Raw genomic sequence first — 26,886 nt, 5'->3', positions numbered from 1 at the left:
ATATATACTACTTTCTGCTTTTTCATCATGTCAATGTGCACCTTCTCTGAACAACTTCTGATTCAGAGAGTAAAGGCTGAAAATTGCCAGAAATCATTCTTTAATAGAAATACATATCTTGTTGTGGTTCAACTATTACTACTTAAAGCAAATTGGATACTTAATGAAATCATCTGGCATGGTTAAAAACTGGATAGCACTGAACGGAAAAGTGAACATACTTCACTGAAGGAGGATTAATGGGTGAAAAAGAAGGATTTTGATTTGGTCATCTTGTTAGCAAGGTCATCTTGTACTTACCTAGGATTAAATCATAATTGAATCATAGAATGACTGAGTCTGGAAGGGATCACTGAATCAGTCACAGAACTGTAGGGACTGGAAGGGACCGCTAGAAATCGACTCCAAATGTTCTTAAAGATAAGATCACCTAGCTCCATTCTCCTGCCACAGGCCTGATGGCAATTAAATGGTCATATAAGAGTAGTTTTTATTAAGATGTTTCCTGTGGTTTCCCAGTCTGAAGTCTATTTACTTCATAGAACTGTCCATGCTCCCCGGATGAGGAGAGGAGTAAGTGTATGCTCCCTAGGGGCCAGGTGACAGAAAGAGAAATCTCAGGACAGGTTTGGCCAATGGTGAGGATATTCACACTCTGTTGCAGAAGGCTGCCTAGATCCAAATGATACATGAAAACAGAAGAGACTATAGCTCTTCACTGCTATTACCCATACATTGCAACCATCCAGGATCCTGGAGATCTGCACTGAGCTGTTTTCCCTAAGATGCTAAATTAGATTTTATAAAATTTAGTATGTTGTCATTGTTTGTCTTTGTTCTGTTTTCCTAAAACCAAAAGAGCCTTACTGACACACACTATTTACAAGAGGTGATATTTTTTAATGTCTACCAGTTTCAATATTCACCCCTTACAGTAAAACACAAAAGATAGTTTGAGTAGCTGCAAACAGTGTAACAGAGCATTTATTACAGTCTGACAATGAGCATTTATTACATTCTGACAACCTGAAGCTGTTAGAAAGGATACTTTGCTATCGCCCTGGGAAAAAGACAACTACAGAAATAAAGATCACCATAGTAAGGAGCATGCTATACATCTTAAGAGACACTGTAGACCAGATAACCTCTTCAGTCAGCATTTCACCCTTAGCAGATAGACATAGATATGAAAAATTGTGAAGGATTCAATGTGCCTTGTTTTGGTGTATTATTATTATTTTTTAAAATCACTTTTATGGTACTCTAAGCCCTACTAAATACTAGATAAAAATTAGGAGATCCTGAAGTACTGCTGGAGAATGTCAGAACAGAAGTGCTGAGCACTCAAAAGACAAGCACTGAGTGAAGTGCTGTTGTTTTCACTTTCCTTGCAGTTTGTTTTCCTTCAATCAGTCATCGGTTTTCATGCAACCCTCTTTAACCTCAAAAAGCCCATGTATTGCAGGACTGAAGTTTAAAAAAACAAACAAACAAACAAACAACAAAAAAAACAAAAAAAACAAAAAAAAAAAAAAACACAAGCCAAAACAAGCAAGAATACCAAGAAGTCCTGAGTAAATGATCAACACCAAAGTGCTGAGGAGTCTGGTCAAGTTCTCAGTAGTCCAAGGAGATGTGCTCCGATGTGGGCGTAGAGATCCCACTGCAAGATGTGCTCAGCTGCTCTCAGCTCCAAGAATGATCACGCAAAATCATCTATTACACAAAGCAGTGTAACTAACGTGGTCATAAAAATCACATTTTTTAAAATAAGTTTTCAAAACTTAATGCTTTCTGCTGTTGTCAATGTATTGCAGGTGAATGCAGTGAGACCTCTGTAGTTTCAAGTATCTGAGAAGTGCATGTAAAAATCTGCCTGTCAAGCACGGAAGTGTTCCTGGAGAACACATGGAATTATAATTAGAACAGCACATGAGAAAGACCTTGTCCAACAAAATCTGGGATTCTGATTTGTGCTCTCAGGATAAGAAAAAGCTTGACTACTCACACAGAAATTTCTATAATTCATGTTTTTTTTTTTTGTTTTTTTTTTTGTTTTTTTTTTTTAAGTACAAAAGTATACTGCAAGACTCAGTGAGTCCCAAAAACAGTCTTCCAGTGAAACAAGTAATTAGCTGTTGACTGCAGTAATACTGAAGTCTGCTGAAAAAGCAAAACACCACAGAAACACACAACAGAAATCATCATGATATCCTCTTCCCCTTCTCATAACAAACACTGGCTTCTAGGGACAGTGTGATAGCTGGTAGGCTCTCTCCAGTCTTATTATGGAATTCTTACACAGGAAAAAAAAAAAAAAAGCTGAATCTTGCAATCTATTCCCTAGCAGGTAAGCTGGACTGCCAAAGGATCAATATTCTTTGTAATTTCAGTTATTTTAGTTTATTCTCCCCTCCATCAATAAATTATTAGTGTGAAACATGAATGAATTATCATTAGAGGACAGATGTTTTTGGAGATGGAAAAATCTTTAAGGAAAAGAGTAGATATGGAAAGCCATTAATCGAAGACAGAGTATTCTGGGAACACAGCAATTTTTTCTCCCCTCGTTTTCAAGACACATTCCTGACTGCCTGTGTTTGACCACTGTCAGAAACAGAATATTGGGCTAGCTGGATTTAGCTCAAGAATCTTTTTGGGCAGTTATGAAAGGATTTAAAAAAATAAGTTTGAGAAAATAAGTATTGAGCTCCTGAATATTTGCCTTGGTGATCTTGTTAATAACTGTGAGGAAAAGAAAAGGCAATCAGAGATTGTACTGGTGTCAGCTGCCAGCCATTAGCACCAAAAAGTAAGGTCAAACAAAGGATAGACGAGAAGGAAGCAGAGATCAGATCTAGTATTAGGATGTAGGGAATTTCCTAAGCTTGCATTTTCTCCCTTCCTTTGATACTAAATATACCATGGACTATTTATCTGCCAAATGTAAGGGTAACAGTGTCATAAGATGTGGAAGTTCACCTTAAACAGTTCCCAGAGCAAGATCAAAAGAGGAAGTGTGTTAAGAAGAAAAAGCTAGTAGGTAACCTTAAAGAGGAAGATACCTTGAGAAGTCCTCCAAAACATGGCCTCATAGGAAGAGTGCCAGCTGCAGTGGGAAGAGACTGAAATTGCAAAGACATCAAGGTAGAGTTTCTGATGTAAGGTATTATTCAGTGAAAAGTAAAGCAAGGGATTAGCAGATTATCATGCAAATATCCAAACTGTCAAGCCACTGTGGGACTTATCTGTCAGACCTGTTCTACTCCCTTTCATGATGTTTTCCAAAGCATATTCTCCCCTCAGCAGTTTCATGTCAAGACAAAGGGCCAACATTTTATTTTGGACATCTACTGATAAATGAAGTCCTTCAGTATAACACACAATCAGCATTTCGTATTTTTTTCATTAAAATGTCGGGTCCTTCCATCTTCCCAAAGCAGTGAAGCATCTAGAGTTTGATAAGACAAAGTATGAAAAAAAAAAAAACAACACAAAACAGCAGATTCTTTAAGGATACATGCAAAGCTTTGAAACTCTTATAGACACAACCATTGCAGTCTTTTTCAAATATGAAGTAATACCCACCTTTACTCCAGCACCCTTGCTCACCACTGCAAACCAATTTACTTGATCAACACCAGCATGCCTGCAGTCAAGCCATGCAATCTTGCATGGCACAGCAAAAGTGCATGACTGATATATTCCCTCTTGCTATGCAGCCCATTCCCCTGATGATACGCTTTCAACATTATGATTCTGTGGGTTCACAAGGGATGGAAAGCAGAAGCTGCAAGGAAGTTAGCAGAAGCAATGAGATCATGACCTCACTTGCCATTTCAGAAGTTCAGCTCTGTTCTCACACATTGAGTTTCACTTTATAATATTTTTTTTTCCCCTATTTTTCAGCAGAGACAAGGCTTCGCATTTTGTCTGTAAGTCCTTAGAATCACACAGAATTACTGCACGCAGAAAGGTGCTGTTTTCTTCAGCTTCCAGCTGCCTTCATGTTTTGCTAGGACGAAAAGATAATTCTGTGGTAGGCACTGTTTATTTAGAAGAATACTTTACAAACCAGTGGGGAGAAATGAAGCTCTTAACCTAGAGCTCTAAAAACACATAGGAAGTCAATCAAAATTGAAGACAAAACTAACACTGAAAGCTACCGCCCAGGATTTTGCTTCAACAAAGTTAGCTGAGACAAAACAGGGGTATAGATGATAGAAAGAGTGAAGGAATGGCAGTAACAGGGGGAAAGCACTCAATTGATTGAAGATCAAAGCTGTAAGACAGCATGACATACATGCGTGCACCCATGAGTGTAGAGCAGGTCCTGCAACAGAGGGTGGGGCTGGCTTCATGAGGTTACTTGACACAGGGACATGACCAGTGATACCATCTGGAGGGAAATTGGACCTGCCGTGGGGAGCTGAGTCCTGCACACCTACCATAAACACCAGGGTGGTGCTTGTCTTTGGCCGTCACTGCTGTTGAGCATGGCTGATACTCTTACAATGAAAGAGAAGCAACTGCATGATTGCTTTAAGTTCTTTTGCAGAGAATCCAATTCCAGAACATTTTAATTGCAGCTGTGCTTTGTTACTGCAATTGATGGTATGACCAGCTTTACTTTTGTGTGGGTTGCTTGATGATTTCTCTGGTGTAATTTTTTTTAAGAAGAATAGATGGACTAAACTTACACAAGACTGCAAAAATGTTTTTGAGGAATGGAGAAACATGATTAAAAATAACACCCTGATTACTGAAGCAAGAGAAACTCTATGGAACTGTGATGTGACAACGTAAGCCAGCTATTCTTGAAGTGTACTCTTTCCATGACCGAATGGTTTACTATTATGACCTCCTGGATACAACATCTGAAGTCAGATAAATGCTCAAATTGTGACAGTGCAAACAGGAAGAATATTTACTTTCTTCCTTCTTTCTTCCCTCCCTTGCAACTGTTTCTTACTGAACTGGTCTATGCAAACAGTGTAGGAGACCTTATTATAGTCCATTCAAGGGAAGAGTGGCTATTGCTGCTACTTATAACAGAGATGGAATGAAACCAGCAATTCACGTTTCTGTTGGAGTAGTACAACAACACTGGCGGTGATAAACTGATTACAGATAGATCAATGGAATAGGGGAAGGCATCATTGATTATTCATAACCAAGAGGCTATTTTAACATCCTCCTACAAGCTTTCTATTTTCCCCACCACTTCCCTTCCTAGGCACCTCCTCACTGACTTCATTACAGTTCAGGATCTCAAAGACCAGTGTTCAATTAACTCCTGAGGTGCTTCATGTTGTCATGTGCACTTCAGAACTGAGCTGTGATATCCATACTACCAGTTCTGCCATAGCAGTGTCCTCCTATCATGTCCTGCCTCAGCCAGCATGGCTACCCTTAGCATCTTCATCCACCTAGAAGACAGCACTTCGGTTCTTCCATCCGATCGCTGGAGAAAGCCTTTGCCACCTACTCCTTTGCTTGTGTCCAGTAGTGCAGCAGCCTCAACTACACCTGTGATGAGTTCACTGCACATTGTCATTGACATGACTATTGCCAACCATTATCACTCCTAATATCACGTCACAACCCATACCCAACTTGCTGCTTTCCTCTGTCTTAAGACACCTCTGAGTTCAAAGCAACTATGACAGCTGGCTGACAAGCACAGGCATCTTGTCTGCAAAAGCTTCCATGCATCATTGGTGCCACTGCAATTTCACAGTAAATACAGAGCCCTTTTTGTGACTTACCCTTCCTGCATGTCTTTCCTCAGGAGGGCTTGCAAGATGCTGATCCAGGCAGCTTGGCTAAGTGCAAATTTCCTTATTGGTCCTCTATCAGAGGGGTCTGCTTGGGGAAGATTTTCTGAAACATTCTCTGTAATCTTGTTAGATCATGGAATGGCCTGGGCTGAACAGATCAAAGATCATCTAGTCTCAACCACCCTGCTGTGGGGTCAGGATTGCCAACCACTAGACCAGGCAGTCCAGAGCCACATCCAACCTGGTCTTGAATGCCTCCAGGGATGAGGCATCCACAACCTCATTGGGCAACCTGTTGCAGTGTGTTATCACTCCCCGAGTGAAAAACTTCCTCCTAATATCTAACCTAAACCTCCCCTATCTCAGTTTAAAACCATTCTCCCTTGTCCTATCAGTGTCAACCCATGTAAACAATGATTAAGTTGATATTTCCGTAAGACTTACATCTTTGTTTAGCTTATTCAGAAAGTTCAGAAAGGATAACAAATTCTGGTATTAGTTGAAAGCTCCCGATAGGATTTTTTTCTATGCTTGCCCTTCTGGATCTAACATAATTTATGCATAATTTTTCATTGTTTATTCTGTCAAACATATGTTATATTTCCATGTCAAAAACCTCTGACTTCAAATGCAGCCCAATGGCTTTCTGAGTAAATGATTTCCTAAAGAGATAATGATCATGTACAAATGGATGCTCCAGTTTCATAAGGTCACCTCTCAGAGCATTAATCCTTTCAGCTTCCCATTAGAGACATTACAAAATATGCAGCTCATTTACATGCAAAGGAAGTGTTTTAAGATTTCTGCTTGCTTTTTATATGATCTGTAAGAGCACTACCTTCACATTCTTTAAATTCCTTCTTTCTAGAGCATTAGACTTTGCTTACTGTAGACAGAACTGTGGGAAGAGAATCTTTGTAGATGAACATTGGGCCATATCAACTTTCATCTCTATTCCACACTCTGTTGAGAGTACCTGCATTCCCTCAGAACATCTTCTGTTTCCTCTTCAGTTGCTGTCAATGCTTACCCATCCGATGATTGGATGTTATCTCTGAGATTCAACAACTAGCATATCTAACTTCATAATAAGTAATTTTTTTAACCCCTTATAGTATTGTTGTAAATTATATTTTTTCCCCACATTTTTCTTCTTTTGACAATTTTTCATTACAATTCTATAACGAAATAAAGTCTGCTTCTGTATGAGCAGAGTTTCACTGACTTCCATCATCAGTGACTTTTCATTGCTGATACTGTTTTTACCAGTGCACCTAAGCCTCAAGAGGGAAAAAACAAACAAACAAACCCAAAAAACCCAGTGCATATCCCACGGGTCTTCAGATGGACAGTGTTCTGTTTATACTTGCTACCATGAAGATGCATTCCTCCTTCCTCTACATATCCCTGCTGATGCTTGTGAGAATCAATGTAGCGATATAATCTCTTTCAAGTGATAGATATTATTGTGTGTGAATTGTTTGTCCACTCTGAATTTCCCCAGGGGCTTAGGCTCTGTACACCCCCCACGCTGACTGCTTTATGCTTTTCTTCCTCAATCTCAACTGAGATATTATTATAGGTTTCTTTTATTACCCACAGCATCAAAGCAACAGCCAACTTCCTCAAGCTTCAGGCAAGTCCTTCTTCACTTTATAAATGCTAACTTCTTTTCTATAAGTAGATTTTAGGCATTTCTGTAGATGCTTACTTGAATGATTTTCCACAGGATCTAACTGTGATCTTACTAGGAACCAAATTTGACTCCCAGAGTTTCAAAACAGTTTTTCAACTTTCTATCAGTCAGAATCACTGTTTTATTTTTAATTTTTTTTTTTGTAATGTCTGTTTAAAAAAAAAAAAAAAAACAACACCAAACATGTTTCACTTCACCTTGAGAATAGCACTCAAATTGCTATAATAATCTTTTATAATTAACCTTCTCTGCCTAAGTTAATAATTTTTTTTTTTTTTTTTTTTTTTTTTTTTTTTTTAAAAACAACTGAAGTATTTCAGAATTCATCTGACAGAAATTGTCACATTTTCAGAGGTACTTGTGGCTCATGGATATATGTTGAAGTACAAAGCAAAATGACTCCAATTATCTCCCATAGTTTGAAAGAATCCCAGTGTTGGTAACGTTTCCAATTTTCTATTTTAAATCTGAGAATAGTTTGAGCTGGAAGAGACCTTTATAGGCCATCTAGTCCAACTCCACTGCAATGAACAGGGACATCTAAAGCTACATCAGGTTGCTTGGAGACACACCCAGCTGACCTTGAGTGTCTCCTAGGATGGGGCATCCACCACCTCCCTGAGCAACCTGTTTCAGATCCTCGCCATCCTTATTGGAAAAAGCTTCTTGCTTGTATCCAGTTGGAATTTCTCTTCTTTTAGTTCAAAGCCATTTCCTCTTGTCCTATCACAAGAGACCTTGCTAAAGGGTCTGTCCACTTCTTTCATATATGTCCCATTTAGGTACTGATAGGCTGCTTTCATGTCTCCCTGGAACATTCTCTTCTCCAGGTTGAACAGCTCCATTTGCCTCAGCCTGTCCTGGCAGGGGAGGTGTTCCATCCCTTGGATCATTTCTGTGACTCTCCTCTGGATGTACTCCAACAGGGCCACATGTCTTCAGTACTGATGACTCCATATCTGGATGCAGTATTTCAGGTCAAGCCTCACCAGCACGGAAGAGAGGGGCGGGATCACCTCCTGTAACCTGATGAGTGTACTTGTTTGGGTGCAGCCCAGGACCTGGTGTCAACATCTGGTTGGCTTTCTGGTCTACAAGCACAGATTGCTGGTTCACGTCCATCTTACCTTCCACCAGTATACCCTGGAAAGGCTGTGCTCTATCCTTACAACCCCAGTTTGTATGAGAGTAGGACTTACCACAACACAAACGTCAGACTTCTTACTTGAGTTTCTTGATCCTCATGAAGCTCACGTACGCCCACTGCTCAAGCCTTTCCAGGTCTGCCTCAGTAACACCCCATCCCTCAGTTAAGTCAATCATAGCACACAGCTTGACGTTGCCTACAAAGTTGTTGAGTGTGCACTCAATCCCATTGTCAGTATAATTGATGTAAATATACAAAAATAAAAATTAAAAAAACAAAAACCACATATAAGGACAGAAGGCAGTAGATATAATTGCCTTAAAGCAGTTTTGAGTCACCCAACAAAGGTAGATGGTTACAATTCAGTAATAAAAAAGGAACAGCTTACCTGCTTTCCCTAGATCAAGTCTCACTAGAAAACACCCAAAGAAAGCAAACTCCAAGTACAGACACTTCCCCTCTGGCTGCCAGCCCTTAAAATGAGATTAGGGAGGGGCAGGCCCTGGGTCCACTCCTTCCAGTCACACAGGTGAATTGCTTGCACCCGTTTTCCCAGGCTGTCCACACCCCTTCACCAGGTGTTTAATCACTGGTTCAGGCTGTGACCTACCTGTTTCCATACAGGATCTGTCCCAGTACAGATTCTTGAGGGATAACACTGAAGTCTAGACAGATGACATCTGTGGCTCTTCCCTTGTCTACTAACATAGTTACGCTGTCATAAAAAGGGACAAGGTAGATCAGGTAAGATTTGCCCTTGGTGGAGCCATTCTGGTTCCCTGGTTTGCCCTTCATACTCTCAAAAACAGGTGTGGCTCTGTCTTATTTCCAGTGACCAGGGACTTCTCCTGACCACTATGGCTTTTCAAATATCTTTCATAGTGGCTTGTCAACCACATCAGCCATATTTCCTTACTGTTTATTCTTGGGATAATTATTTGTTCAACAATCACTTTTAGCAAAGAATTTAATGTGTTCAGTGATAGATTTCATACTGAGTAGGCTTTCATAAACTGAGCTCCTTCACAACTCAACCAGTAAATGTGTTATCTTGAATTTTTGTGCAAAAATATAATGTACAAAAACACTACTGCACATATATGTTAGAAGTGTGTTATTGTTAAAATAAAAGAAAAATATCAAAAGAACCAGAGATCAAGTATCTGCAACGTTTTCCAAAGTATTATTAATTTCTCACTAATGCTTTCAAAAAGATGGCTTTGGATTCAATTTCCAAATTCTTTCCAAATTTCAGGATTTCCAGCAGAAATTGGTTAGGTTAGGTAAGAAATAACCTAACACTCCTGGAAAGCTCTGCAGTGAACAGCATAAATTAACACTCTTTCCTAAGCTCCGATACTTTTCTGATACGGCTATTGGTTTCAATAATAGAGAGATTTTAATTAAGTCGAAGAACATAAGTGGAATGGATATGCACTGGTGCATGTGTGAAATACTATAGCATTTAAGAGGGAATGCAGGTTTTCTGATGACTTGTCTTCACCCAGCACATTGCTGATAACAAGGAAATAATTTTTAGAACAATGGTTCAGTGCAGGAAGTTAGTGGTATGGATTTTGCTCTGGCATGAGCAGATAATTTTCTTTTGTTTATTGCTGTCACTTGTGCTTCTAGTATGGGTTTTGTGGCTAAGCGTGTCTTAAATAAGCCTTACTTTCCTGCCCACTAGCCTGTAGTAAATTGTGGCTTATTTTAAAGAGGAAAAACGTTTCAGCTTTCAACAGAAATTGCAGTATGAATTGCTGAGTAACCACAGATCAGTCAGTGACGTCTGAGTAATCACAGATCAGTCAGTGACGTGAGAAATATGACTAAGTAAATTTCAGAGCAGGAACAGTTTAATAACTTTGGATGCAAGCATACCCACTCATATAAAATAACACAGAATCATAGGAGAACTGACATTGGAAGATGCCTCTGAAGGTCATTCGATCCCATTCGTGGCTTAAAGCAGGGCAGATTTTCAAATTAGATTCAGCTTTGAGTTTAGATCATGTTGCTTAGGGCATTGTCCAGCTGAGACAGAAACATCTCTGCAGACTGGGATCCCCCAGCCTCTCCAGCTAACACATTCCAGTATTTGGCTGCCTCAGTATGAAATATTTTCCTAATACTTTGGCTTTCCACCACTGCCGCCCATATCCATTGCCTCTTGTATGTCAACCTATGCTTAAGTAGGGAGCCCAGAATGGGCTCAAGGTTCTCACTTGAGAACCAGAGTTCAGAGCAGAGGGGAAGGATCACCACCCTGACCTGCTGGTTATACGCTTGCCGTTGCAACCCAAGGTAGTTCTTTACCACAAAAACAGACTGGCTTTCAACTTGACCACCAGGATATCCAAGTCCTCTTTTGCAAAGCTATTTTCTAGCTCCTCTGCACTGTTGCATGGAATTATTCTGGCAAAGAGAAAACACTTTGTGTTTGTTAATGTGGGTCCCAGAAACCCATTTTTTTCAGCTTACCAGGATCCCTGTGGATAAGTAATCCTTAACCTTCATATCTGTTGCAGCCCACAGACTGTCACCATCATCAGAGTTCTTAAGACTTAGCTACTCCCTAGCATCACCCAGCTAATTTATAAATAAATTTCTGCCCACAGTATGAACCCCAGAGAAAAAACATTATGGAATGACCACAATGCAGACTTCGTACCTCTGAACTCAACTCTTTGATCTCAACAATCTAGCTAGTGTTTCACATGCACTATGAAATACTCTCCAAACAAAATCACTCTAAAGGAAAAATATGAGATGTTATGCTTAAATCCTTGCTGAAGTAAAGGTAAATGACATCCACTGTTCTTAAAATTCCATGATATTCAAGCAGGGAACAGTAATAAAACATACTTAGACTTTAACTAGGAAATACACTTCAGCTTGCCTTCAGGTGGAAAGACTTCTCAGCAAGAATTCTTCATAGGAAAACATGCAGGCTGACTGCCCTATATCTGCCCAGAAAATTTAATGAATTTTGGAGACATGATGCAGCATATTCTCAGACATTGGGTGGAAAAAAGCCTAATTTATTGAAAGTGTCATGTAGCAATACTTAATGCATAACTTCAATCCAATCTGAGAAGGAGTGGAAAAATTATTTTTTTAAATCAGAGGTAGATGTGAAATAGGATTGTACCTTTCTGCTGACCACAATTATAAGAAATTCAGTGAAGTACTTTTTTCCCCTGCTATTGATGAGTGAAAAAGTAATTAAAGCATTTTTTCAAGGAGTACAATATCGGAATGGCATAATTGCCATTGCAATTGTCTTGCAAAACTGGCAATGTACTGCCTAAAAACACAAATGAGAGTCACTGGGGAGCACCCAGTGCAAATGCTAAGGCAGCAAACTGCTGTCCCCCAGACTCCTCTTTTCAGGGACTTTGTTGGAGCAGGTGATAACAAAGAAAGGCCAAAGGACTGAAATTATGAGATGAGAATTAAAAGGCTGGCAAGGCACACTGATGAGTGCCTTGCTTGTCTTGCGCCTGAACAGACAGTAGAAATCATTTTCCTAGCGCTACCCTTTAAAGTTGCTTTCAAGTCAGAGTTAAGGTTGCATCAAAGCAGGGCAGTGAGGGATAAAAGCTGCGAAGTGAAGGGAGGTTATACAGTGGCAACAAGAGGGATGTTGAAGAGTATAAGCACATATTTTGTTTAGCAAAGAATGCAAAGTTCAAGCAGCATTTAACACTGCCAGACCAATAAGAGCCTCAGTTCTGAGTGCTGATGTGATGAGCAGCACTGGCTGTCACTTAGCACTGCTTTATGTGCAAAGAACACAAAAAGAACATTAAAATGACAAAGTCACACACCCAGAATTGAAATGAAAAAACAAAAATCCCTTTTTTTGCAGTATCCCACATAGCTTTGTGGGGCCTTGGCTCCACCTGGGAATTACCAGACCTCTGGGAGCAATGTCTGCAGGCAGATCTCTGCCTCTCACCATCAACCAGGGCAGAGATCTCCTGGGAGGAAGTAGACAGTGAACTCTAGGGATTGTAACTGATCTCAGCTTTTAAGAAAAGAGGTTATCACTGTAACAATACAAACCTATAAGGCATTTCAGCCTCTGAATGAGTTCTGGCATATGCACACACACAGCTGCAAATTCTCACTGGGGCAGTGGAACCACCTGCACTAGGAAAGCCTAATGTGAAGTCAAGTCCATGCCTAAAGACTTTGTACTTTCAATTTCCATCTTCGGCAATCACAGAAATATTACTGAAGTGCAGAAAAAATACATTTTCCCACAAGCCCTTTGAGAAATCACTTCTCCACGCTCCATCTCCCCTAACTGTTCCCATAAAGATTTGTCTGAGTTTGCTATTGAAACACTTGAGCCCAAAACATAAAACACTGGTAAGGTTATAACAGTTGCAAATGGCATATCAGACAGTCTTGGCTGTTGGTGATGCTGCTAGCAATGCCTACTCTAAGGGCCACAGGGGAAAATATCAGCATGTTCTTTGTACTGCATAGCACAAAGCTCTTTTCTGCAAAATGGCCTTCATGCTTGTTTCTTAAAGGCAAGGGGGAAAAACATCAGGGAATTTAAAATGCTGCTTGTCACTGTAAAAGCAGCTTTCCTAAACAACAGCTTTTCCGCAATGGAAAAACATATATTTTTAGTATTAATCATGACTCCTTTGGTCTCAAAACATATTTCAAGGACATTCAACTATGGTTAGGTTTCTTATTACCAAGACACAGCTGAACTATTTAAAAAAAAATTAAAAATAATAATAAAACAGATCACAATAGGGCAGAAAAAAGAGATTATATTTGATTGCAGAGCTGACACATTGGTCTGCTCCTGTCAATTCAGCCCTGTGACTATCTGGGACTTTGTGAAACAAAAACACATGAAACAAGCTTCCCTTCAGAAACAGAAGCTGAGCAATCTTACTAACATGTCAGAACAAGGACAGTGATTGAATTATGCAAATAATAAGGAGTGATTTTTATTTTTTCCCCTGGCTTTCTGCTGTTTGGAAGAACAAGAGGCTGCACATGAATCAAAGATGCTGGTGCCAGGTATTTATCTAATGAAACATGAGTTGCCTTATGTTGAATCTCCCCAGAGTTGAGTTTCTACATTGCACAGGTCTTCAGCATTATGTCTCCATTTAAAAACAAAGTAGGTCACTGTGTCTTCCTCACTCACCCTCTTATACATGTATTCCTGCTGCAAGAGATGAAAAGAATTGCAAAATGTCTTCAGAGTACACTCAACAGGGTTCATTCATCAAGGACAACAGAGACCATAGAAATTATTTTTAAAAGGGTTTGTGCTTAGAGTTTGGTGAAGGGAAATTGTCCATTTCAAAATGAGGTTCCAACCTCAAAGAAAACAGTAAGATCTCAAATACTTAGTGAAATAAGTTGGAAACCCAGTTTCTGTTTAGCAGACTTGAGAAAATAAGTGCTAGACGTTTATGATATCCCTTCTAGTAGAGAAAAGCCAACACAAAGGATTTTAATTTCTTTCTAGATGCAGAGAAATTTACTGGAAAAGAAATAATCGCTTTCAAACATTGCCTGAGTCAGACAACTAATGCTAACAAAAAACTGCTTCATCAGTCTTTTTTCCTGTCCTGTGCTAGTTTATAATCCCATCGCAATAACAGTTTATAATCTCCTTTACATGTCTCTGAGTGAATGCACATGCAGAAGCTTTGAGATGATTCCACATTTTGTTTAAGCCAAGATACAGCAGACTTCTGTTCAACACCAAGTAGGTTGCCCAGCACTATAAATAACAAAGTCTCCTTTTCTCCATCATCAGGTTTCAATCACAACACAAATATAATATGATTATAATTTTTTGTGGCACTTCCATTGGCAAGATAAAGAGCAAAGTCAGTAGGTCTCCTGAGAAGAAAGGCACAAGACCTTTTTTAATTGCTTTTCTTTGGCTGACTTTAACTAACGTTGTGGGCATTTGTCCTCATCGTGATGATTTGGCCTTCATGGCTTCTTTGTTCTGGCACAGGGCTATCTTGTTGGAGAGCATGTGTAGAAAGAGATAATGTGTATAAAGTAAATCTTTTACATACATGATGTAGAATCTCCAGTGATGCATCTCAGTGTAACAATGCATATCTAAAGAGACAGACTCTGTACAGTGCTTTGTTTAAAATCCCAGCAGTGCTGAACAAGATATAAGTTGCTGTATGTTGTCCTTCTCAGGTCTGGCTTTCTGCATGCACTTGACTGACACCCTTCAACAGTCTTTCAAATCCTTGTGGATTTGCCTCAGCGTTGTCTCCTCTGCCTTCACTCCCATGCTCTAAACTGTGGTGTCCCACAGATCCATTGCTCTTCAGGATGGGTGCAAGGCCTGTCTATGGAAATAGAAATAGCCAGAGGGAGAAAGGTCAAGTCAGCTAAGGAAAACTTCAGATTTCTGCTACAGTGGTTAATCACAGAATCATAGAATCATAGAATGGCTTGGGTTGAAAGGAACCTCAAAGATCACCTAGTTCCAACGCCCTTCTGTGGGCAGTAGCCAATCACTCAATCAGGCACCAGTTCAGGGTGCCCAGGACTTCATCCAACCTGGCCTCAAGTGCCTGCAGGGATGGGGCACCCACAACGTCTCTGGGCAGCCAGTGCCAGTGCCTCACCACCCCCCCAGTAAAAAGTTTTCCCCACATCTGATCTAAATCTCCCCTCTTTTAGATTCCAAATGTTATTCCTTGACCTATCACCATCTATCCATGTAAAAAGTTGATTTACCTCCTGTTTATAAGATCCACTTATGTATTGAAAGCTCTCCCCTGTAAGGAATGAGGTCTCCCCTGAGTCTTCTAATCTTCAGGCATTAATACATTTTCTTCAGAGATTAACTTTTTAAAATTACTCTCAATTTTAAAGACCTGACATTTCTACAGGAACTTTGTTCTCCTGATGCTTTCAAGCCACTGAAGCTGCTAGGTCACCTGCAGCCACAGGCTGGAGACCCAGTGAGCGCTGAGAGCCACAGCAAACTCGTGGTTGCATGCCCCAGTGAGCAGCACGTGCATTGGCCCTGCAGGCCTGGAGACCAGGCTCGCGCTGTGCCCAGTGTGTTTTGCAGTTTCTAATTAAGCCCTAAACTACTTTCAGCTTTGATGATCTTCCCACTGTTTTTCCCTTCCCCCACAACTGATTTCAGACTGACATGTTCAGTGAGACACAGGAATAGAAGCAACGCAGCTTGTAGTTGCTGATGAAAGCTGGATGTGGAAGTGTTTGTGAGCTGGAATTTACTTTAAAATCAGAACAACGGGGACAATTTAGCCCAACTTGCCTGAGTTGGCTTCAATGGTCAGAGCAAGTTCTGAAAGTAACTACGAAAAACAGCCTCCAGAAACGTTGTGTCCCTCCTGTGATGGAGTTATGTGCCCTAACTTGCCCCACCACTATCCATCCTATGTCTGCTCAGCCAGGAACTCCCTGTTCTTCCAACCTAGTCCAGAATTCACTCTCATGAGTTCGGTGATACTTGAGCTACACATGCATGCACTACTTCCAAAACACTGCTCCAGTGCACTATCTCCTTACATATATATTTTTTGCATCACCTTTTGAATTCCTCTCTTCTCTGAGTACCATTTCAAACAAGACCCTGAATGAATCTGCTTTATTTTGCAGCATAGTGCATTCACCTTTTTTTCCTGAAAGAAGCAACGGTCTGTGACTTGTGTGTGAAGTGCTAAAATCAACGGCAGCAGATTCCAAGCGAAGAAGCAACACCAGGATAAGTTGTCAGTCCAGAGCTGTCACTGCTCCTTGGACACTTTCTGTACTTCAATTATTTCAAGCTGGTTCTATTCAGCAAAGAGTTTCTTGTAAAGAAGTAGTGAGGAAATCTTCCTTTTGCCCCAAGGTTACAGGTTATTTTGTTAGACCAGATGATATGACAGCATGATTCTATCAGGACAAATCAAATGAGAGCAAATCTGTGTTCTGTAACCTGATTTATTGGTGCCATCTGCCAACACCCATGAACAGATGCTCTGCAGGACCTCACTAACATGCAATGATGACTGGGAGAAACCTACTGCAAATGAATGAATTTTAAAAGTTACAGAGTGTAGTGGGAGAGATAATGAACATGAGAAATGTCTGGGAGAATGCATCCTAGTGTTCGTTTTTCAATTCCATTTCCTTTACTGCAGTGCTTCAGAGCATACTAATCTACATATGTGGGCATGTGGTGTAAAAATAAACTAAATACTCATGTTTTTCTGTGATTTTGCTCCAATCTTTTGCTACTGTGTGCTTCAAAGGAAAGAGAACATTTTGCTGTGAGCAGTTACAGTCACCACTTCACAAAATCAATGAGTTCTTCCTAATTGCAGAAAGTCCTTTTGCAGTTGTAGTTTAAGCAGGTCAAGGCTGCCATATTGCTAACACCGTTAGACTTTTTTAATAGTTTTCCTCTCCTTTGCAGATTAAAAAAAAAAAAAAAAAAAAAGCAGATCAAATTCTCTGGACAGAAGTGTGAACTGTTCCTGGTCCCCAAGCAGAGTCAGGCTCACTCTGGGGATGCTGGAGGGGGATGGGAGCACCTCAGGTCCCTGCAGTCCCCAGCTCCTTCTGCCCACTGGGTTCCCCAGCTAAACACTAGGATCCTGGGGGGGTGCATTAAAATTAGGAATAGTGGCTGGAAGGATGAGAGTGGCACTCTGCCTTTCTTCCTAATCCATATTGTAATACAGCCTGCTCTGGCTGCACCAAGGGCGTTACACCACATTCATTCAAACATGCTCTCAAGTGTTTTCAGTAGAGGCAGCCTATCCACTGAGTACTTGGCACTCATAAAATCAGAGAAGAACAACTTTCATCACTGCTCCCGTTTCCAAGGCTGGATTTAGATCCAGAGTTAGAGAGCTGCAAGCATCCTCCCTTCATTGTGCCAGTCCATTAAAATCACCCACACACGGAAATTCTCTGGGGAGAAACTATCACTGAACTATTAATAAAATCTCCCAGAACTATTAATATGGTCTGTGGGAGCTTTAATCCGCCGCAGGGACTGATTATGTAAGCACATAGGCATGAGGATGCTGTTTTTATCCTCAGTTTGAATGACCTTTTGGTTTAAACAGTTTTTATGATTGAAATCTGCCTGAATCTAAGGGATGTTATTTTCATTCAAAGGGGATTATATTTCGTTTTGCATTAAACTGGCCAGTGTGGTCTAGAATAAAGAAAGGCATTTGGATAGCAAGATGTGTGTTTACTTTTCTAATAGCTAGGGGTTGAAGCTATGAACTAGTTCAAAAAATGCTTGTGTCACAAATTTCAGATGTTCCAAAGCTGGAAATACACTACAGTGTGTTTTTTTGAGCTTAGGTCATTGGTATATGCAGCCAATTCATGCAGTTTGAAAAGATCAACTAGATTTGTATCAGGTTGGATTTGTTCCTAATTTTGATATTCTGGAGATTATTTTGCATTTCTGCCACGCTGGTATGAGGAGATGTTGGAAGATCATCTTGATTTGCAGCTTTCAGAGCCAAGCAGTTCAGAACAACAAAACAGTTAAAGGTTTCTGATGTATACTCCTGCCAAATAAAATAGATGTCACGAAGGCAAGAACAGGCAGAAACAGAGAAAAAAGGTCTCTCATTCACCTCATGATTATCTCTCCTGAGCTATTTAGCAGAACATTTTGTATAGAAAAATTTCAGTCCCAGGCTCATTTCAATTCAGAAATTTCCAAGCACAGGAGTCTGAGAGGAGAAGACAATCAATGTTCTCCACATTTTCTTCTGACTTGCACCTGGGAGACACTTTTCCAACCTGAAACATAAAATACAGTGAGGCCTGTATGGATTTTGGGGTGTCCATGACACCTTTACTGCAACACTCAAGTGTTCCTTTCTTTCTTCCCTTTGAGGATGAAAGGGAACCTACCAAAAGACACAAACCAACAAACTGATAAAGCCAAATAAAAGCAAAAAAAGACAAATGTTATGTCCCATCTACAGCACCAGATTCACTCAGTCAACAGTAGCTATTAAAACCTCTCTGCTGGGACAATTTTGTTTTTGTGGGTTTGTCTATGGTATTTAGAAAAGGTATCAGGTTAGATGTATTCTTTACTTTAGTCAACAGATCCCAGTGAAAGAAGACCTTGTCTGGCCCTGAAGAGAGCTAGCTGTTCAGGTAGATACTGGGAAACCTTTCACTGGTTCTTCCCTGCTATCACTGAGCAGTAAGCTAGCTGGTTTAATGCTGGCTTGAGTGTGTTTATTCACGCTGAAATTGCTTCTCTGAGTGACATGAAGTTACGTCCAGCCTGATTTTCAAAAGAAACAATAAGAGTGTACACAAATAAGTAGACCATTTCCTATGTGTCATATTTTATTTATGTCATTGGAATAAAATGTAAATATATTCTTACTATTTAACAAGGAATCAGGTTAAGGAAAGGATCCCAGGGTCCTTTCCACAGTAGGCTCCAAAAAATACACCTCATTATAAAATACACCTTCTCACAGAATCACGAGACATTGAGAAATCAAAAGAGAATTCCTAACAGCACAAGCTCTCCAGCAGAAAATCAATTTCAGCTACTTTCACCTAGCCCCAGGGAAAGCAGCAGAGACACTAAGTGGGGTGTGGGAAAGGTCTCATACATCTTCCTAGAGCTGAGCAAGGCAGACCTCCAGACGAGAGTTTTTCTTTCCAAGACAGCTCTGCTCTAATTAGGGACTTCTGCAAAATTGGTATGTTGCAATTCCAAATTGTCTGGATGATTCCCATATCAAATTTCTTTGGTTTAAAAAAAAATCATGTTTTCATCCTTGTCCTAATTGACATTCCTACAAATGCGGGTGGACTGAAGGATGAAAGTCAAACTGAGATTAATGTGCTTAGCAGTGCAAGAAACAAAAATACAGAAAGTTAAACGCAAAAAAAAAAGGGTTTTTTAAATAATTATTTCTTGATCATCATACTGCCTTTACAAAATTATTTGTGCATCTTCTGGTGTATCCTCAGAAGGAAAGGATCACAGTTGCCTTTAAATAACACTGTTATATGAGAAGCTTTGCTATAACACTTTATCTACTGATGTACTAGACAGAATATAGTTAATGGACACAAAATGCTATGATGGGTTTATATAAATGTCATTTTTAATATATAAAGTACATCTTCCTCTTTTGACAACCTTTTCCAGAGGCAGCCTGCCAATTCAAACCTCCAGCTGGTTCTCTTAATTCTCAGCATTCAGACCTTTTTTGGGTAAAGTGGTATCATTATGGCTGGTATATATACTTGTAAGAAGAAAAAATTCCCCTTGGAAAAGAAGCCTAACTGGCATTTCTCACTGAAGATTGTGATTAATATCATCTGTATATCCTATGGAGAAACAAAAAGAAATTTCTTTTTGAGTTGATAGAAATCTCTGTGTCTTAAAAGTCATTCCTATGCCTTCAATTCTTCTTTATTGTGCTTTGCTTCAAATCCAGACTGCATCTACTGCACTCACCTGTGCTGTTATACTGCAAGTTAGTACTGCTATGGCAGTTCAGTCTCAAAGAGCAAACAAATCCAGAACTTCTCCCTTAGAGCTACAGCTTATGAGATATCAACTACTTTGATAAATATAGAATAATATTATTAAGGAAGAGCACCCCGATCTCTCTGTTCCTTTTTTTAATGTTAAAAATATTCTGTGAAAAATTTCTCGTCTTCAAATTTTCGTTCTCGTGGAAGGAAAGCAAATGAATATATGAGTTTTGCATGAGATGGGAATTTTTGGCTTTAGTCTTGTTTAAAACACGTTTTAGGTTTATCACGCAATAGGAAGCTACTTTTGGCTTCATTTCATGGCCACACTGGCAGTTAAACACCAGGTGGGCTCAGAATAAAGGCCAGATTCTCCATTACTGTTTCTCAAGACAGCACAATTGGAGTCATGGGAATCTGCAGCAGTCCAGTAGTTTAAATTAATTAGAGTTGTGTTCCAAAATTTTAACTAATGTCCCAGCAACAGTGGAAGTGCAGTTATCTTCACTGTGGATTAACACCTCTACAGATCATCTGTCTTCCTTGGAAGGGCTCCTGCCTGTGGATCTGGCTACCCACTGGCACACGGATTTCATATTGAGATTCGTAATTATTTCAGCTAAACTGACACATTTGAGATGTAAGAGGCTTATACTGCTGTAATGCTAAAGAAAAGAGTATCGCTTATGACTTTAGCCCCTCACACACATTAATGGGGTGCATTTTGTATGACTGCTAGGGTAATCCACAGCCAGTGCCTGAAGAGTATAAATGGTCCCTCATGTCTACACAGGGTAAGACTGGAGACAGGAGGAGGTTGGGTTCCTACATAGTGCTAAATCTGTGGAATAATTTGGCCTTGAAGCCATACAGAAGCTACACTGAGCAGGTGTATAAGGGGATTTTCCATATCATCTCACAAATCTTCCCCACACTCTCACCGGCTGTGCTCAGACTGTGATGCTGCAGAGAAAGCTGAGAAAAAGCCCTAGGATACCCCATGCTAACTGTGGGGGATGAACCTGCCTGAGTCCGAAAGCCGAAGCTCTGCAGGAAGAAATGTGGTTGTATTCACTGAGCTACAGGGTGCACAGGAAAGATGGGGAAGGCTCCATCAGGATCTTCCTTTGCCAAGCAGAGACACTTTGGAAGAGTTCTTGCATGCAGGAGCAGCAGTCATCCCGCGATTAACGAAAGCCAAAGACCCCGGGGTCTTCCCTGACTGCTTGACATTTGTTAGAGGAGAGCAGCAGTACAAAATGCCCGTCACAATACACGGTAACCTTTCAAGATGCACCAGCAACCTCCTCTCCTACTAAGCGTGCCAGGCTGCCCGAGCGGGTGGGCTGCTGCTGCACACACCTCCCCGGAGGACGCTACCTGCATGTTAATGCTGAGGCTGTTTGTGCAGAGCCTCGCTGCCAGCGCTTGGCTCAGCCAGTTTCCATGGAGCCGCCATGGTGTGCTCCCACTACACCTTCACTTATCAGCTTTTCCCACCCATCCTCCTCCCCAGAATATGCTGCTCGCTCACCCTGAAAGGTCAGCCATTGTAATGATGATTTTAGCAGGAGGGAGGCGGGGAGGCAGAAGGGTGAAAAGGTGAGTGGCATGCGGCAGAGTGCGTGGGAACCGGGGCCTCGCTGTGCGCTGCACAATGAGAAACGAGAAAGCTGCTCCGCGAGGGAGATGTGCTCAGCCCTGCCTCCTTCCCAGTCCAGCAGTCAGGTGCCTTGATGGAGTTGAAAGTGGGCAAACCGTCTGGTGTAGCCCACTTCTTACATCATCAGCAATTGAGGCAGAGGGAGAAGGGGCTGTGCTAAGAGACAGATGAAACGTTTCTGGGCTTCTCCTTCTTCCGACCTCCTTCCACCCCTTTCCAGAAAGCTCAGTGCTCAGCTGCTATTATAGATGGAAAGAGGGATACTTCTTTCTCTGGCTTTCATCTCATTGGCTGCCTGGCTAAAGCAATGCATTTATTAACTGCCTTCAATTTCTTTCCTTCTGTAGGACAGCTTTCCTGCCCGCTTTGGAGGAGTCCATTTTGTCAACCAGCCCTGGTACATCCATGCCCTGTACACACTAATCAAACCATTCCTCAAAGACAAGACAAGGAAAAGGGTAATCATGAGGGGCTGGGGGAGGTGGGAGCTGGAGATATGAAGTAGCAGAGCGGACCCCTGCTTTCTTTGCTTCCTCCTTCTCTCTCCATTTCTCATAGGGCCACAGAGAACTGCTGCTGTTATTAAAACATACCATTTGCAATGGTCTGGGTTGAAGCAATAACTGAACCAGGGACCAGTGAGTTACCAGTATAAGTGTAGGTCCTTACTAATGGGCTCTGCTTAGGGATAGAGAGAAGTGGCAATGTGGAGGGATTATCAGGTCTGGCTGAAGCCATCTGCAGAAAGAAACTTCAGTTCAACTCCTTTGTGGGAATAAACTTAAACATTTTTCACACGGTGCTAACTCACTTATTTCCACACAAGACGTCAGTGCCTGAAGCCTGTTTGCTCACACCACCCAAACCAATGTGACATATTGTCCTGCAGGCACCTAAGATATTTGTCCATTGAAGATCCTAAAGCCATCCTTGGATGATCTCTCCGAAGGCCCCATATCTTAACTGGCGTTTGCTTGACAGGTGGAATATGGGTGTTGTCACAATGGCATTAGCAGCCTGATGTGGGTACAGCTGCACAAAATAGCAGCACAGAGAGATGCATGCTGTGCAGCACCAGTCCTTGGATTCAGGGTTGGGTGATCCTCTCTAAAGCTGAAGGCCTGTTCCTCACATTTTTTACACTACTAGCTGTAGCTTATTCCAGTGGCGGTAGTCAGTCATTTCTGATCTGCACTTCACTTTTCCCAATATGCTACTTAAGAAATTAACAGTGTCACGTGCCAAAAATAAGTGAATTTGGCTTTTCTGAAGTGCTTATGCCATCAACATAACTCTGGCCCCACACACCAAAGCTGATCCTTGCCTTCCCACCTACCCCCAGGTGCTTCAGAAACTCTCAGAAACTGCCAGTGGGAACGGATGGCACCACATGCTTCATTAGTGCTGCTATTACTGTACTTAATGAAGCAAGGAAGCGATGCTAACTTTGACCTTTCTCTGTTTTTTAAAGATCTTTCTTCATGGAAACAACCTGAACAGCCTTCACCAGCTAATACACCCGGAATGCCTGCCCTCTGAGTTCGGGGGGACTCTTCCCCCGTACGACATGGGGACGTGGGCTCGAACGTTGCTTGGTCCTGACTACGGTGATGAGAATGAGTACACTCACACCTCATACAATGCCATGCATGTGAAGCATGCATCCTCCAGCCTGGAGCAGGAGGACTCTCCCAAGCCCATGAAAAGGTTGGTGCTGCTTTGGGAACCCTCTAGGTGGTCTTGCTGGGGGTAGGCCAAACAGGGAGGGCTGTGAGAGGGGCTGTGGCAGAGCTGGCAAACGTTGATGGTCAGGGGTGGTTCACTCTGGGCTGTGATCAGGAGAAAAGGAAGACCCTTTTCGTAATCATAATCAATCATAATTAATTGTCTGAATGATGATTACTGGGAACAAATCAAGGGGAAATTAATGAGCCCCTGCACAGAGCAGTGCACGGAGTCTGTGAAATGCTCTCCTGTATGGCATAGCACGCCCAGCAGCACCACTGCGGTACTATTTTCTAAGTGTTACTGTTCCTTTCGTGCCCTGTGACCCCAGCTGATGGCATTTTACCTTCTTCGCAGTGCAGCTCCGTACAATGAGCACCACTGCCCTCTAAAGGAGAGCTGGCCACAACTCATGCTCTTGCTCCTGCTCGTGCTCCTGCTCTCGCCTTCCTTTCCAGCCCCGCAATCGCAGGAGCACTGCTCTTCCGGCAGCCCTGCTTTTAGGTCTGGTGGTTGGGCATGCTTAAAATGGCAGCTTTTGAAAACACCGCCCTTCGGTAATTTGGAGATGGGGAGAGAAGGGCTGATGCCCAGCACTGGTCACTGGGGCTTGTAGATTTGGCATTGTCACAGCAGGTCACCACCAGCTGCCCCCAAAAAGCCACAGAGCAGTGACCATCTGGCTCTTTGCATCAGGGCGACGTGCGGCTCATCTCTCCCTCCCTACACTCCCCAGAACTGCTTTCAGCGCAGATCACAGCCAGGCTTTAACTCACTGCTGCCACTTGATGAGCACAGCGCTCACACACGAGGCGTCACTCTATGTGACAGGCAGCGGCCATCATTTTGTCACAGCAAAATCAAAGCTGACATCACAGACAAGCCAGAATGTCATGCAATTAATTTTAAAAGTCTTTCATTGTCAGAGGAAAAAGAAATGCTGCAATGCAAAGCCTCGTACGGAAAGCACTCACACTTGCGACAGACGCAGAGTGCTGTGGGTCCCACTGCTCACAGGGGCATTGAACAACAGGGGTATGACCCTTTGCAGGACAGCAGCCACGGCACAAGGAGAGGTGGCTGTCTGCAAGGTCAGCAGTTCTCACTGCAGACTGCCAGTCAGGACCTGGAGCCAGTGTAAGTTTACAGAGCCTATTGCAGAGAACTTTTTTTTTTATTTTTATTTTTTTAAAATATTAGCACATATATATGTTGTTGTTGTTGTTGTTTATAACGTTAGCAATGGAACTAACTAAATGACTTTAGAAAGATGGTAAGTATTACGCTACTATTAAAATATATTGTGAGGTTTTAAAGTATAACCTTACAGAAAGAAAAGCTCTGAAGTGTCAAGAGCTGTTTGCAGAATAGAGGCAAATCTTCACTGAGCATCACATCCTGGGCTGCAAAGAAGTGAGGGTCTCGTAGTGCCCCTGGGGGGATCCTCAGCTTGAAAATGAGTTCAGTGCCAGAAAACCCTGCCTCAGGGCAAAGTCTTCCCTTATAATCTGCTCACTAATACAAAAGTGCATTAATACAAATATGGCAAGTGGATGAATCTAATTTGTCATGTTGCCTCTGGGCAGACTAGATCTAACTTTTAGCCTAATTTTGTTACTCAACGGGTAAGTGAACCATCTGATCTTCTACCCCATGGTCATTTCTAACTGTTAGAGGTGAAAAGTTCACTGCTTCTCCAGATTTCCTCTTACGAGTATTTGCTTTGATTTTTCCTCCCCCGAAATTACTTTTTAGCCTAACTGAAGGTAAAAACTTACACTTAAGAAGCAAAATTGTGTGACTAGACTTCTTAGATCAGATTTATATCAAAGGCCTGGTAACAGGTCTGCAGACTTCAACGCTACCTTTCTATAAACATCCCTCCCTGCCACTTAGGATTGCACAGCTCTAATGCCATGAGAGAGGATGCTCAAGCTGGATATTAGGAGAAGTTTCTTCACAAAGAGGATGGTTGTGCACTGGAACAGGTTCCCCAGGGCAGTGGTCATGGCCTCAAACCTGTTGAAGTTCAAGGAGCATTAGACATGCTCTCAGTCATATGGTCTGGTTTTTGGGTGGTCCCGTGTAGAGCCAGGAGTTGGATTTGATGATCCTGTGGGTCTCTTCCAACTCTGGATATTCTATGGTTCTGTGATTCTGCGAGAGTCCCAGGCCATGGCTGGGAATACTGTGAGTTTTACACAAGGCATAAACAATTTTCCAGCATTAGTCTTTTCCTCAAACAGAATTCCCTCACAATTGCCCTTTCACTTTTTCCCTTATGAGAGAAATACTGCACTTCCATTAAAAATTTTTCCACCACACGCACCACAGAAGTCTTTAAACTCTTGAGTAGAGGTCGTAATTCTGCAAGTATTTCTATGCTGAAATGTTGGGTTCTTTGGTAAAGAAATGTTCCTCGAAAAGGATATATATATATATATGTATCTATATAGGATATCCAAAAGGCTTCTTGAATTTCTGTAATTGCAGAGTGAAAACCTTAGCTGAACAACTAAGGATCTTCTATCTGATGTCCTGGACATCAGTAGAGATGTTTCCTCTGAGGAACAGAGGAACACGTCCAGGAGCCCAGTAGTTAGCAATGCAGAAAACTGGGTCCTGCTGAGCAGTAAGGTGCTCAAGTGGTACCATCTGTCCCACCTGGTAGCACCTGCTGGGTCTGGAGTCTCTTGCTGGAAGGTGATACAAGCACATCTGAGATAGAGGAGTTACTGAGCCATTGCTGTGTTAAAGCATTCATAGTCTCAGGGCCTCAGTACTACCAGCAAAGCTTGGACTTGCACTGTGACCACGAAGAAATGACTCTTTGAACTTTACTTCAAATAACAGGAGTTTCAAATCAGAAAATTGCTTTCTAACTGTGAAACCTGGTAAAACTGGGAAAAGATCCCTCTCTGTGAGACTACCAATGCTCACCCTACTCCACAAGCCAGAGAACAACATCCCTCAGTTACAGTGTCTAACAATTTTAGTGTCAGAGGTGCTGAAAAATCAAGATAGGAATTACTAGAAGAAGAATACAAGGAAATGGAAGCAGAGAATTAACTAATTGTGATACTTACTACCCACTTAATTTATTCTAGAAAATGAATCCAGAGGGGAAAAAAGGGGACATTTTGAGATGTAAGTGACCTGAATTTGTCACCTGAAAACTAAAGTAAGTTTGTCAACCTGCAGATGAGGAAAATCATAAAGGCACGGAATGGCTTAGATTGGAAGGAACCTTAAAAATCATCTAGTTCCAATCCAACTGTCATGGGCAGAGTAACATGAAAAAGCACGTGACACTAAGTGTCAGTAAGGGGGAAGTAGTGTTAGAACA

At 41.4% G+C, this 26,886-nt stretch overlaps 1 protein-coding gene across 1 annotated transcript in view; it reads left to right on the top strand.

Moving 5' to 3' along the window:
- The window catches only part of CLVS1 (clavesin 1), a 97,623-nt gene that overhangs the window by 60,705 nt on the left and 10,032 nt on the right, over window positions 1-26,886 (top strand). Inside the window, exons 4-5 of the mRNA XM_048938774.1 lie at window positions 22,163-22,273; window positions 23,287-23,522. Of these exons, the coding sequence (XP_048794731.1) occupies window positions 22,163-22,273; window positions 23,287-23,522 (347 nt within the window). The remainder of the gene's footprint in view (window positions 1-22,162; window positions 22,274-23,286; window positions 23,523-26,886) is intronic.

This window comes from Lagopus muta, chromosome 3 (assembly GCF_023343835.1).
Source record: "Lagopus muta isolate bLagMut1 chromosome 3, bLagMut1 primary, whole genome shotgun sequence".
Taxonomy (NCBI): Eukaryota; Metazoa; Chordata; class Aves; order Galliformes; family Phasianidae; genus Lagopus; species Lagopus muta.
The sequence above is the reverse complement of the archived record's forward strand: the minus strand, read 5'-3'. Positions and strand labels throughout refer to the sequence as shown.